The sequence below is a fragment of the Phyllostomus discolor genome, chromosome X, assembly GCF_004126475.2.
Source record: "Phyllostomus discolor isolate MPI-MPIP mPhyDis1 chromosome X, mPhyDis1.pri.v3, whole genome shotgun sequence".
In the NCBI taxonomy this organism is placed as follows: Eukaryota; Metazoa; Chordata; class Mammalia; order Chiroptera; family Phyllostomidae; genus Phyllostomus; species Phyllostomus discolor.
Window position 1 is genome coordinate 9,537,228 of NC_050198.1, and position 14,594 is coordinate 9,551,821.

At 42.4% G+C, this 14,594-nt stretch overlaps 1 protein-coding gene across 2 annotated transcripts in view; it reads left to right on the plus strand.

Annotated features, from left to right (window-relative positions):
• The window catches only part of PHEX (phosphate regulating endopeptidase homolog X-linked), a 168,325-nt gene that overhangs the window by 52,376 nt on the left and 101,355 nt on the right, over positions 1 to 14,594 (plus strand). For both annotated transcript variants that reach the window (XM_028522759.2, XM_036016337.1), the window contains 2 exons: positions 5,446 to 5,539; positions 7,743 to 7,871. In XM_028522759.2, the coding sequence (XP_028378560.1) occupies positions 5,446 to 5,539; positions 7,743 to 7,871 (223 nt within the window). The remainder of the gene's footprint in view (positions 1 to 5,445; positions 5,540 to 7,742; positions 7,872 to 14,594) is intronic.

Here is a 14,594-nt window from a genome sequence, read left to right on the forward strand (position 1 = left end):
TCACAGCACCTTCTCTGTACACTGTACAAATCTTTTTTGTATTTCAGTTGTGTTTTTACCTTTCTTGAAATAATAAAGCATACTATGCCAATAATGTTACTTATTTTCTGCCATCTTTACCATTAAAATAGCTTCACAAAAATTCACCAATTTTGATAATTTTTTTAAATGCATGCTGATATGACAGCTGTCACAATACAGTCTAACAAAATTGTTTCCAATGAAGTTAAAGATGACTAAGGCCTACTATAACCATCTTGTAGAAAAAACCAGACGGGCTTTTTGGCCAACCCAATACCACCTAATGTGGTCTGAGGAGCAAGAATGGGAGGTAAGAGGTTGAGGAAAGATTGAGTCAAAGAGATTTTCTTCCTGGCAAGGCGTGGCCTAGCCTATTGGAGGTCATTTGCGTCAGAATTGTGTGTGTGTGTGTGTGTGTGTGTGTGTGTGTTTAGCAGGCTGACCTAAAACAAAACCTTGGAGATTTTGCCAAGCCTCTGTGATCCCTTTTGTCTTCAGTTCATTTTCATATAAAAGAAGCACAGTGTACATTAAAGTGAGATGACTCTTCTTGGACAGATGTTTCTAGAGGCTACCTGGAAAGTATGCTGTCGTGTGGACCTCTTAACAGGATTCAGCAATGCTGAGGGTGACCGAGGGCCTGGCTATTCAATGCATAGCCCATGGAGAGCAGTGTAGGCCTTGCATGAGAGCCTGGTAGGAGAAGAACCTCAGGCTTTGCCCCACGCTCACTGAATCAGAATCTACAACTTAAGGAGCTCCCCAGGGGATTTATAAAATATAAGAAGCACTGATCTGGGTTTTAGAAAGTCCTAGTTTATGTGTGTGCAGAAAGATGAGAAGATGGAGTTTTCCGAGACCAGAGGTTCTCAAACCTGACGAGCATCAGAATCCCATGGAGGGCTTCTTATACTGCTGAGCCCCACCTCCACGGTTTCTGATTCAGCAGGTCTGGGGCGAGGCCCAGGAATTTTCTAACAAGTTCTCAGGTGATGTTGAAGTTGCTGGTCTGGGGACACAATTTGGGAACCAGTCCTAGGCATAGCTCTGGGCAGCCTTTAGGATTTAGGAAGATTTCTTTGGCTTTGAGGGGTTTTGAGAAGAAATCATTTGGCTTACCTGAGGTAGTATGACCCAGAGGAGCAAATGCAAGCTCTGGGATGTGAAGGCTTAAACGTTAGTCCTGGATTTGACACATCCTTGGACATCCCTTGACCTCTGACCTTTGTTTTTCCATCTGAAAATGGAGATGATAATAACTACCCATAGCTGTGCCATGAGCATCATTAAAGATACTGTATGATCCTCGAAATGCGATGCAAGTGTAAGCTGCCACTAACTGAGAACAAAGGGCAGCAAAAGCTGCTTTAAAAACAAGCTTCCCAGTCAGAGGCTTTCAGAAATGATTTCATGTTGCTCTCATAGTAGTGAGTTCTCTTCTGATGTTTTGCTCTCCTCTGCTTTATTTATTGTTATTTGGGGGAAATTACCATACTGCTGAAAATGCTTTTTGGAAAAAAAATAGTATTTGTTATTTTCAAGGACTGTTGCTGAATGTGAGTGGGTTTTTTTTTTTTTTTTTTGGTGTGTCTGAGCATTAGGTAGCAGCAACCCAGTCATTATGGTCAGATCTGCTCCTGGTGTGGTAATATTAGCACTCTCAAGCTGTGTGCTCCCTGAGTTCCATCAGGGTATGTATCACACAGCGGAGCAGCTCTTCAGCGCCATTGTCTGACTGCGTGTGTTTTCCTGCGGTCCATCTCCCGGCTCTCTGAGGTCTTGTAATGCTGACATCTTAGTAATGCCTTGCCCATGAAGTCCTCACATGCTGTTCTTTCTTTGTACCTACAGATTTCCTTTAAGTGCCTTTGTCAGAGTATTTTGGGGTCTCCATGATCGGTCTGGAAATTGGTGCTGAATTATGGGGATTTGTGCATCACTGTGTAGAACGGGGAATAGCACACAGACTTAGAGTTAGACATGCCTGGGTCTGATCGAGCTCCCATCGCTTATTACACTGGTTCTCCAGCTTGGCTGGTCACTGGGATTAGCTGGAGGGATTGGAAAAACACTATGCATGCTGGGTTTACACCCTAGAGATTTTCATGTAATTGGGGTGAAGGGACCTGAACATGGGGACTTTTAAAGCTCCCCAGGTGATTTTACTAAGTTGGAGACCCACTGACTATATAATCACGAGGAGTTACTTAATGGTTCTAGGCCTCAAGTTTCGTTGGTTTTAAAATGGGTGCAATAACATCTCTCCTATAGCGGTGCTGTGGGGGGTTCTAGATAATGCCAACATGGTGTGATTTCAAGGGAGTTGGAGAGGCTTACACTTCTAAAACTCCAGTAAGCTTCCACCACCATGCCCTTTTCTACCACCATCAGGCCCCATCCTAACAATGTTCCCAGTTAATCTGGCTTATCACTGTCCCCTTGAGGGAATATCTTTTGAATTCACGTAATACAGCTGGTGGCCACGGACCTTCTAACCCACACGTATGGATCCAGCATAGCTCTCACACCCAGCAAGCAGGATTTTAAGTTTGAAGAATACAAATACCTTGTGTTAGGGCCAGCCTCTCCCCTGCTGACTGACATTCCTCTACACTAGTGGCCTTTTGGCTCTGAGAGTGATGACCCTGCTCACAATCTCCGCCAACACATAAGCTGTCCTTCATTATTTAGCTTGTCCACAGTTCATGTTCTTGCTTCATACCCCCAAGCCTCCCACCCTTTGGCCGTAGCTCATGCCCCTCTCATGAAGTGCTCTCATCCCTCAGTTTGAGCTGTGTGCTCCTTCTGCTGAAGTGTCTGGCAGGCACATTTTGGTGCTAGGGTCTGGCAAATCATTATTGATGCACTTGCTTCATTTTCCCTGCTCAGCCACAAGCTTCAGGAGATCAGGGACTATATCTTTCTCACCTTTCCATCTCCCTAGTATGCAGAACTATTAGTACATACCTAGGTGCTCCAGGTGTGCTGATCAAGTGAAGGGAGGATCTCCTATGTAGTTACTATGCGTGCCTTCGATTCAGAAACCTGGTTCTCTGAATAGGCTGAAATCTGACGTCCTGTGTCTCCTAACCAGACTCTCAGGTCTATGAATGTCAGCTCCTGGTACCTGTTTCTTTACATTCCTCATGGCACCTGGAACAACACGTGGGCAACAGTAAATGCTCAATGGGCAGTTCTTGTCTTGCTCACGAGTGGTGACGTGAACTCAAAAGGTCCAAGGGAATGATATAAAACTATGTGTTTATCACAGTAGCCTCAACACAGCATGACTTAGGGCTAGACTTTACTGATAAGAGCAGTGGTCTGTGGGTGAGTGCACATATCCCAGCAATACCCACCGAATTCAAGAAGAAAATCTTAACATTTCTGTGTCTTTATTTTTATTGAGAAAATATTAGGTTTTATAGAGTTCTAGATGGATGGCTATTGGCCCTGCTGCATTGGTTGGGACACATGAGCGTGGGGGTGGGAGGGACCGTGCCACCCTTGGCCATTTGTTTTCATTAGCTATGTTGAAAATAATCTTGAACTGTTCACATATACTTATAGAGATATGAATTTTGTTATGTACTTTACTCTTTAAAAAATGGACACATGGCTTTAAAAATTATTGCACAGAAACACAAATTGAAGCTTACTGCTAGTAAAGTAAGCACAAGTGGATGGCAAGAAATTGGCAGAAGTGGCCCTTTTCCCATGCTAGTGTGCTGTCTTGGTTAGACCGATGACAAGGTAAAGACAGTGGTGGTATAGCCAGATCTGGTGAGGATATGGTTCCAAATGTTTTGAAGTGGTCAAGGAAACTCTGTGAAATGTTGATTTGCGCCCCCCGTCATTGCTGTAATACCCTATGTGGATAATGCTTCTGCAAGAATTAACTAGTGATACTTAAACGTTTAAGTAATGATTTTTGAAAATATCTTTATGTCATTTTATCTTTTTTTTCCAAGGGCGGGGGGAGCTTCTCATGAGCCCTACACTGTGAAAGTAATCTTTTTTTTAAAAGATTTTATTTATTGAATTTTTTAGAGAGGGAAGGAAGGGAGAAAGAGAGAGAGAGAGAAACATCAATGTGCGGTTGCTGGGGGTCATGGCCTGCAACCTAGGCACGTGCCCTGGCTGGGAATCGAACCTGCGATGATTTGGTTCGCAGCCTGTGCTCAATCCACTGAGCAACACCAGCCAGGGCTTCATTTTATCTTTTGAAATTCCTATTTCTACAGTTGTCAAAACATTTCAAATATTAGTTTACATGCATGGAAATAAAACACACGTGTGTATATGTTGAAAAATATGTTAGTGCTAGGAGTGCACATCTACTGGGTTCAACTCAAATGGATAAGTTTACTCAGTGCCATGCAAATGAGTATTCTTTTTTAAAAAATATTTTAAATAGTTCAATTGCAGTTAGCACACACTATTATGTTAGTTTCAGACATACAAAATCGTGGTTAGACACATAACTTAGGGAGTGATCACCCAGTAGGTCTAGTACACGTGAGAGTTGTTCTTCATGGGGCACTTGCCCTCATCACGTCACGCCACTCTCACACGGCTGGCTGACTCAGGAGCCGTTGCAGGAATGTGTGTCATTAGTCACCGCGATAATGGCACAGCTGGGAGGAGATGGGTCATTAAAAATTCATCATCACTGTTGAGTTAGAAATTAACGCAGATCACACATCCTTCTGAGGTCAAGGCATCTTTTTCTTATAGAAAAAGCCAACACTTAACAAAGTGTAATGGATTTTTACAATATGTATTATGGATATTACATGAGCATATGGTGTTTATGTTTGGAAGTGCACAGAAACAGTAGAAATCTGGAATTTACTCTTCGTGAAGCATTTTCTTACTTATATGAACCTCACAAGAACCCTGGAAGGTAGGGGTCATTTGCATTGTATGACAAGTAATGGTGCAAACAGTGAGCTTTAGCAATTTGCCCAAATTCACATGTCATGAGTACAGAACCGGGGAGCCAATCTAGGTAATTGGTATTCGCCAGTATATTGCTGTTTGCTTCCAAAGATAAGAATTCATCTGCATTTTTATTAAGTCACCTAATAATTCAACAGTGTGGGTGTGGCCAATTTCTAGACATGAAAGGCTGGGCAATAGTGGACTCCATGCCCTGAGAGGGAAAGCAGAACGTTCCCAGGGAGGCCTGGAGATGGAATATTCATTTCCTCTTTTTCTAGTAGGTGGTGAAAAGCAGGCCATTTTTGGTTGAGCTTATTGGCATTGTATCATCCTGTGCCATTTTTCAAGTGAAAGTCATGTGGTTTTTTATAAGCAAGAGGTCCCTCCGTGGAGCTTTGCCAACAGCTTTCCCCATGGTGTTCTGCAGAGCATCAGATAGCAACCTAAGTATAATAAATGTGCATCTCTCTCTGTTAACAGGACTATTGCCAACTATTTGGTGTGGAGGATGGTTTATTCCAGAATTCCAAACCTTAGCAGGCGCTTTCAGTATAGGTGGCTGGAATTCTCAAGGGTAAGCTTTAAAAATACTGCAATGTTACCTCACTGGCTGTAGGAATAGTCCACATGTTAACTAATCCAATAAAACTCATCTTTAGCATTGGACAGAGGGAGTTTTGCTGGCCAGTTTCTGCTTTTTTTTTTTTTTGCTTGATTTCTTTTTATTGAGGTAAACCTTACATACAGTAAGGTACACTCGCACCCTGCTTTGATGGGGCTGTATGAAGACACGTAGGGCAGTACTTGGGACCGTCACACTGTCTTCACTCCCCAACTTGCATCAACTGCTTCCCATTTTCTGCCACTGTTTTTAACTGGGTCACTGTAATTACAGTTCTAATGTTTCTTAGTGATGCATTTTTAACTATCTTTCATTTTAGCATTCTGAATATTCAAAATGTGCACGCTCTATGTATTAGATGGTAAAGTTTCTTCTTTAATTTAGGGATCAATTTTTGTCTTTAACTTTACCTTGATCTTTCCAATCTCTGAACCTAGCCTAACTCTGCCCGGCGGGAGAGGCCTAACTCCAGACTCCTTGGAGACCTCCTTCAACTGTCTGAAACACTCTTCTCCTCCCCCTCCCTCAGTTGGCACTTTGATCTTTGCTTCTGTCCCACTTTTATCCTGATCTTACGGAGGTTTTACCGCTTGTCTTTGTTTCGGAAGCTTTTGTCTGAATAATTCTCCCACCACGAGAGGACTTCAGGATTTTGTGGCTTTTTAAAAAAAAAAATTAACGTTTTAAGAATTCAGTGACTTTAAACAATGTTTTATTCTTCTCTAAATTTGAAATTAAGAGTGTGATGAATTTTATAAGCTATGATTTCATTTAACAACTGTTTTAGTTACTACAGATACTGGTAAGTACAGAAATTCTTAGTGGATCGTTATTCTTGAGTAGTAACACAGTGATTTGGAATACATTTTGGCCTTTTAAAGTCACTATATAAAGTCATGAGTTTTATATAGAATAGCAGAAAACAACTGTACATATTGAGGTCATATCAAAGGGTTAACCTACAAAGGCAAGTAGATTTTACATATATATATTGTATATATATGTATATATCTGTAAACTCCTCCTATGCATATGCATATACACACACACACATATCCATTCCCTATGGTTCACATAAAATATGGCACGCAGTTGCTTTTCACCCCCACTGTGAGGATAATCAGAGAGAGAGGTGTAAGAAGTAGAGTATGACAATTTTGAGGTTAGGTACGAGGGGATGTGTTTTGAATGTGAAATGCTAAATATAATACTGACCTGCACAAGAAAGTTATAGGGCCTCTTTCTCTAGAGGCTTTAACAATAGATTCATTCCTTATCTCTGAGAGGGATTGTGTTACTAGAGAGTAGAGAAAGAACAGATGAACTTCATTGTTAATCCCATTCACCCTGTTGCAACAGCCTGGGTCTAACATTGTTCAAGGGACGCCTCCAGCCACCAGGCTCAGGGCCTGCCTTCCTCACTGCCCGCCTTCTCTTCCCATTGTGAGTGCTCTGAACTCCCCACCTCCCAGTGCAACTACGTAATACTTGTTTCTCTGCTTTCATCCCCAAGAGTAAACCTTTGAGCCTTGCAAGTCCTGCTTGGGAACCTCTTTACTTGTTTGTAAATGTTTTCTTACGATGATTTAATTGGGACAGATGAGAGAAACATTTACATCTGGTTTTCACTTGGTTACCAGTGTGTTCTTTGGAACACAATGTAAATACGCTCCTGGGTTGTTCACGGTGGGCCGTGTGCTCCTGGCCTGCCATGTGAGCGTACTACCCAGAGCAAGGAAACCCTCGCTGGGCAGGAACTTTGACCACCAATCGACTCCAGACCTTCCTTGGCATAATCTCAGTTCTCAGTAGATATTAAACATTAGCCGGCCGTTTGGAAAGCATCTCCTTATATCCTTATAAACTGCAGAAAAGCTGTTCTATTACCTAAATCCTTTGTTTATTGGGGAAAAGTGGAAGGAAAGGAGAAATACCTTATTTTCTACTGTCAAAAGGTTTTCATTTACTTTTTAATATAACTGGGGACAAGCAGAATGTTTTTCATCTGATTACACCTTTGGCTTTACTATCAGACACATGTGTGTGGGTCGGAGTGTGCGGTGTTTCACAGACTGTTTTCTTCAGGCTGTTGAATTTGTTTCTGCCATAGGTTTGATCCAAGTGAAACTAAACCTGGATCAATGATCTCCTACAGGTAATCCAGGGGACCACGACTTTGTTGCCTCAGTGGGACAAATGTGTAAACTTTATCGAAAGCGCCCTCCCTTATGTTGCTGGAAAAATGTTTGTGGATGTGCACTTCCAGGAAGATAAGAAGGAGATGGTAAGTGCTTCTCCCCAACTTAAAACCAAAGGCAGCTGATGGGCTCTGACACGGATATGGTCCGCAGGCCACTCTCGGTTTCGTGTTAACTGAAAACTCAAACATAGAATGTAGTCCTGAAAATTAAGGAAATTTAGAAGTGACAAAAGCATGAAATCATGCCACAGTCAGAATTTCTGCTATAGAAATTAATGTGTGAAGTTCATGCTTAGGAAAAAAGGGGACTGGATCATTTTTGATTGGATATTTGAGCTGCTATAATTACAAAAGGTAGAGGTTTCCCAGTCAGGCCTCTTTGTTGTAGAGATGAGGAAGCTGGAGCCCCAGAAATGGAATGATTTGTAATATATTTAAGTTATTAAGTGGCTCAGAAATAGAAATAAGATGCAGGTCTTTTATTCTTTTCTTCTTATGCTGTTTTCTAAAAACTAAAGGAGTATGACACTTCTCTCACAGAAAACACTTTGCATATGTATTTTTTCACAAACTTAAACCCTTTTATTTTGGGAATTTCTAAACATATGAACATACGAAAGTGGAAAGAACAGTATAATGAACTTCCAGGTACCTTGGTCCCTGGCTATTTGGTCCGGCCAGATACATCTGATAAGAGATGAGGTTTAGTTTCATTCATTTAGTCAACAAATATTTGTTGAACACCTATTACACGCCAGACACTGTTCTAGGCCATGGGATACATAAGAAAACAAAACAGACAAAGACTCCTGGCCTCATTGAGTTGACATCCAAATGGGGGGGGGGCCCACAGACAATAGAAAACACAATGCCTAAATTAACAAGTGTGTTGGAAAATGATAAGGACTCTGGAAAAAAGAAAGGAGATGGGGTAAAGAAGAATCAGGCATGCTGCAAGGTGTGGATGTGGGGAGTGGGCTGTAGGATTAAATAAGACGGTCAAGGAAAGCCTCACTGTGAAGATGACACTGGGCAGAGATTTAAAGGAAGTGAGAAAAGTAGACATGGCAGCCATCTGGGGGAAGAGTGTTCTAGGCAGAAGGAACAGCAAAAGCCATAAGGCAGTGCCTGGAGTGCTCCAGAAATTGCAGGGAGGTCCACAGGGCTGGAGTGGGGTGAACAAGGGTGAGAGAAGTGGGCCCTGAGGTCAGAGCAGTGACAGGGATGGTGGCACTTTCTAAGGCCTGTAGGCCATCATAAGAATGTTGGCTTTTACCCTGAGTGAGCTGGGGATGTAATGCAGGCTTTTGAGAAGAGGCCTGATGTGACCTCCCTTATGTTGAGAGATCACCCTGGCTGTTTTGTTGAGAAGAGACTATAGGGCAGGGATGTCAAACTCATTTTCACTGGGGGCCACATCAGCCTCGTGGTTGCCTTCAAAGGGCTGGATGTAACTTTAGGACTGTATACATGTAACTACTCCTTAACTAGGGGCAAGGAGCTCGGTGCTGCCGCTGGATAGAAACAAGGTGCTGGGAGGGATAAAACAAGGTGGAGGGCTGGATTTGGCCCGCAGGCCTTGTGTTTGCCACCTGTGCTATAGAGCGTCTAGGATAGAAGCAGGGAGCAATTAGGAGACTATTAGAGGGACCAGGCCAAAGAGGATGGTGTCTTGAACCAGGTGGTAGCCACAGAAGTTGGGAGAAGGGGGTGGATTTTGACTGCATTCAGAAGTGGAGAATCAGTTGCTGGTACATTGAATGACAGTTGCGAGAGTAAGAGCTTTGAGTCTGATTAAATGGGAGCCTGGAGTTGTTAATGGATAAGGGGAATACTGTGCGAAGACCAGGTCTGGAGGAGAAGATCAGGAGTTTAGTTCTGACCATGCCAAAGTTGAGATATTATCAGACTTCTGGCTGGAGATGTCAGGGAGACTGCAGGGTATATGAATCTTAAGTTCGGGACAGAGGTTAGGGATGAAGGTCAGTCGGGACAGGAGAAGGTGTGAACTACTCGTGGAGGGGAGTGGGAGAATGAGGAAGCTGAGGCAATAGAGTATGGCTGCCTGGAGGCAGCAAAGGTCTAGGTGAGTTTGAAGGTCATGAATTTCCTTCTTAATTGTTCACTTTTATTGTTCAATTACAGTTGTCCCCATTTCCTTACCTTGGCAGTGTTTTTTTCTTCATCTGTTTCAGCTGCATTGGAGGAGGGTGTGTATTTTAAATTAGAAATTTGGATTTAGCCAGGTTTTTTCTTTGGTGTGCACTTTCTCTGTGAAGTTTTATATTTTACAAATGGCATGAAGCAAATTATCTAGGCATGATTAACTAATGTAGGGGAAGAAAATATAATTCTCCCTCTATCCTTCTAGGTTCTTGGCTAAGATCCCCTACAATCAAAGACAGATTGGCAAGAGAAAAAAAACAAACAAGTTTAGTAAAATGTATACCTCCTGTGTACATGGGAGAGACCCAGGAAGGTTGAGTAATTCCTTGAAATAGCCCAAGCCGCCACCTTAAATGCTATCCCCAGGTAAAGACAAAAGAAGATGTTGGGGTGGGAGGGGCAGTTATGGGAGGTGACCAGGAAAGGCACAGGAAGCAAGGGAAAGCTTATTGTGCAGGTTTAAGTCCTGCCTTCTCCACTGATAAGAGTTTAGAGATTTAGCCATCCTTCTCTTCCTGTAGAGAGAGAAAGAAAGAGAGAGAGAGAGAGAGAGAGAGACTGTTACAATGGAGATTCCCATTGCAAATGTTCATTTCTCTCACAAAAGGCTAACTTCTCTGTTTTCAGAGCTTCTCCTGTCTCTGCAGCCGCTCCAAACTAATCAGCCCAAAATAATCACTATGCCAAAGAGGCGTATTTTAGGGGTGGTATATTTTGCTCCCCTTCACTAATAACAATCCATTATAGTCAATCAGATACAAATATATGAGCAGCTTGGATACAGGTGGCAAATAAATACTGAATTTAAAGACAAAAGAGTACAAAAGTCAGTTATGATCATTCGCATGGTTAGTTTTACGTACTGCTGCTACATAATGACACCAGCTGCTTGGTGTCATGTGTCCGTATATAGTATGTAACTGTGTATTTTGTGCTGAAGTTGGCATTGGAACTATTTTCCTGAATTATTGCTGTCTTTTGATACTTTGGAGGACTAAGCCAAGTTTGAGACTTTATATTTGAACCTGAATGTTCCCGCCTTGCAAATAATTCCGCTGAAGAATGTCTTATTTCAAAATACTCACTATTCCCACTGTGTGTTTTCTTTCACTCCTTGGTTGGAGTAAATAGATTGAGATTTATCAGCTAATCACTGTGGTAACATAACCTCTTGGAAGGATACGAAAACAATTAAGGGATAAAGGGGGTGTTTTTTATACAGCAGGACTTTTTTGGCAGTACAAGAATTTTAAGTAATATGAAAGGTATGTGGATTAATTTGTTTTCTTCAGTTTTGGTGTGAAAGTCCCTTTTTTATGTGTCAGGGTGTAACATTTGAAAACAAAGTTGATTTTGGCATCCTCCCCATTATTTTGATGTACACGGGACATGGAAATTGTATGATAGTTGCGTAGATACTCATCTATTTTACATAAAGTCATTTGCATCCCTTAATCTGAAGCTATTTGCCTCAGGGAATACTTAAATTGGAAATTTATAAGAGAAATAGCTGGCTTTTTATGCCCTGCTACAGGGCTACTATCCAAGAACCACCTGGAACCACTGATTTACATGAAAACATATTTTGCATTATTAGCTACAGACCAAAGAAAAACAGAAAGATCCCCAATTGGACAAATTCCAGAGAAGCTACCTCAGAAGGAAGGCTACCCTTGTTTTATTTACAACAATCTGTTGTTAAGCAAATGAACACAGTCAGAAGGTTAAAATTCAGGTGCTTCTCAAGCTTGAATGTGTACAAGAATCACACAAGGATCTCACTGAGTTGTAACAAGGATCTTTTCACTTGGGTCTGGGGTAGGACCCAAGAATTTGCATAGCAAGCTTCCAGGCGATGCTGATGTCGCTAGCCCAGGGATCACACTTGGAGGAAGGAACAAGGCCTTTGATTCATTCATTGGCAAGGAATTACCATTACCACTGAGAAACCCTGCCCTGGTGATTCCTGGGAGCCGGGCAGGCTGCTGAGTTGGGCAGCAGTACTTCAGTGAGCAAAGCCTATTGCATTAGTACAAGCAACTGCTTCAGTTTTCAGATCATTGAAACTGTCTCTGATTCAGATTGGTTTAACTGGATTTTGCAAAACCCTGTGTGAGGGCCTCCAGGCCTCTTGCCTTTTTTTTTTTTTCTTCTGTCCTGAACTGTTTAGATTTCCTCTGAAAGCTGGTACCTAGATTCCTCCAAGGGACTTTCTGCTTCTCAGTATTTCTGTTTCTGCAGCCTCTTAACGGCAAATGGCGAGGTTGCCTCTGGTTGGCACCCTTTGTCATAGAGTTTGGGAGAGAACATTTCACTTTGAGGTTTCCCGTGTGGAGAGAAAGCATCCCCCACCCCCAAGCTAGCAGAGTTCTCCTCCTTTTCACTGGGGAAAGCACACAATTCCACGGTATTTCCTTATGACGTCCCGTACGGAAGTGTGCGTGTGCGTACACACCATGCACTCATATATTCACTGACACATAACTGGGGGGGGTTTACAAATTTCATTACAAATGGGAAGGATACCATGTAGAGAAAGGAGAATCCTTCAACAAAAAGCCACCTAAAGAGGTAATAGGGAACAGTCTCTTGCCTCTTAGACAGTGGGACAGGGCCCTCACCCAAGTGAGACTGGCTGCAAGCCTTACTTGTCCCTGAGGGACAGGCCAGGGGAGGGAGTGGCAGAATCCTTTAGACTGTGGCTGTCTTTGTCACATCAAGTAATGTTCTTCAATAGAACTTGAATATGAGCCACATATGTAATTCTGCACTTTTTAGTAACTTCATTAAAAAAGCTAAAAGCAAACAGGTGAAATTAATTTTCATAATATATGTTGTTTAACCAAGTAATCCCAAATATCATTACAATGAGTAATTAATCCAGAAGTTATTGATGTTACAGTTATAGGCTTTTTTCAATCTAAGGTTTTGAAGCCCCCTGTGTATTTTATACTTAGAGCACGTCTCAATTTGGATTAGCCACACTTCAGTTGCCATGTGTGGCTGTAATATTGACATGTGGTTACCAGATGGAACAATGACCATCTGAAGAATTGAAGGGGAGTCTCTTGAGTTCAGAGATCACCTCCCTGGGTGAGCAGGTACTAGTAGCCAGGGCTGGAAGGTGGAGTCGCTGGTTCCTGGCCAGCTGACTTCCATGGAGGGCTCTAACATCGGAAGGGAAAGACTCAAACAAGACAGGGATTCTGGGCCTGGGAATGGGGCAGGAGTGGGAGTCAAGCTGCTTCTTGGTGAGGATGTCTCAGGTTCCCTGGCATACCGGCTTAGAGGAGGGGAGAACCTCCAGACCCTACTCTGATGGAGTACCTCTCGGAGGCTTGGCTCTCATTGACTCTGGAACTGGGTGGAGTGGAATCTGCAGGTTGAAGATGTTCAGGGCCTGGGAGATGCAAGGGACTCAGTCAAGATGAAAGCTAGGGGTTCCAAGCTCAAATACCCTCACAGTCAGTGAGGAACATTAAATGATCTACAGGAGTAAAGCTAAGCTGGGTATCAGCGAAAGCCATGGCAACTGCAGTGAGGAGTGGTAATTGTCTCTGAGCCTCGGTGTCTGGGACACAGTAGTGGTGGACAGGAATGAATGGGAAATCCACGGTGCAGCCTGGGCTGTCTTCATTCAGGGCGCCCATCGAGGGTTGCTCGGTTTCTGGAGTTTTTTTTTTTAAGTCAGAAATACAGATTTTTATGTGGAATTCTCCCACATTTTAAATCTTGGTCAATACTTTGGAAGCCAAACTTAAATACGTCCTGGGGAAATAGCATTTTGTGCCTTTAAATGCAAACATTCTTTCTCTGATCTTCAGAACCCAGATTCAGGACCTCTTATGTCAGAGCACGTCTTTAATTTTTTATGTTATTTAGTCAAAGGTCATGCATAATTTTGAAATACAGCATATTAGCTAAATATTTAACAAGCTGTTTTGTGGAAAGTTATATCCAGGGTATGAAAGTGGGGATCCTTCCAGAGTTCATCCTGCATTGTCACTATAAATAGAGGTGATGTTCCAGTCCCCAGTGACACGCCCTGATCTGTGTACTCATGACCTTCGTGACAGGAGAGAGGATTAGGGGTATGTGTGTGTGTAGGGGGGGTGTCTAAAGTTATTACTTGCTATTTTTCTCTTCCACTTTTATTAATGATAATTTATATCTGTAGTATATGGATACATGTCCCCAGTTAGAGAGCCACATCCACAGAGGGCAGGTGAAGATCCCAGCGACGGCTGGGAAAGGAAGGGATGGTCACCATGGGCCTGGTGTGAGTGTGATGGTCAGGATATAATGTTTTTAAAATCTGGTGATGATAATGATGAAGTAGCTAACTTTTACTGAGGTTTAACAGAATGTCTGGCACTCTTCTAAGTGCTTTTAATGTGTTGATTCATTTAATCCTAACATTGGACCTAGAACTACTATTACTGCCCCCATTTTCCAGATGGGAAAACTGAGGCTCAGAGAGTAAATTCCCCAAAATCATACAGCTCAAAAATGGTTTAGGTAGGTTTCAGGCCCAGGTGATCTAGCTTTAAGCCAGTGCTTTATTCCCTTGCTTCTCTGTAAAAAAAAAACTCGAATTTTCACCATTTTTATGACTGGAATGAGGAGACCTGTCATAATGAG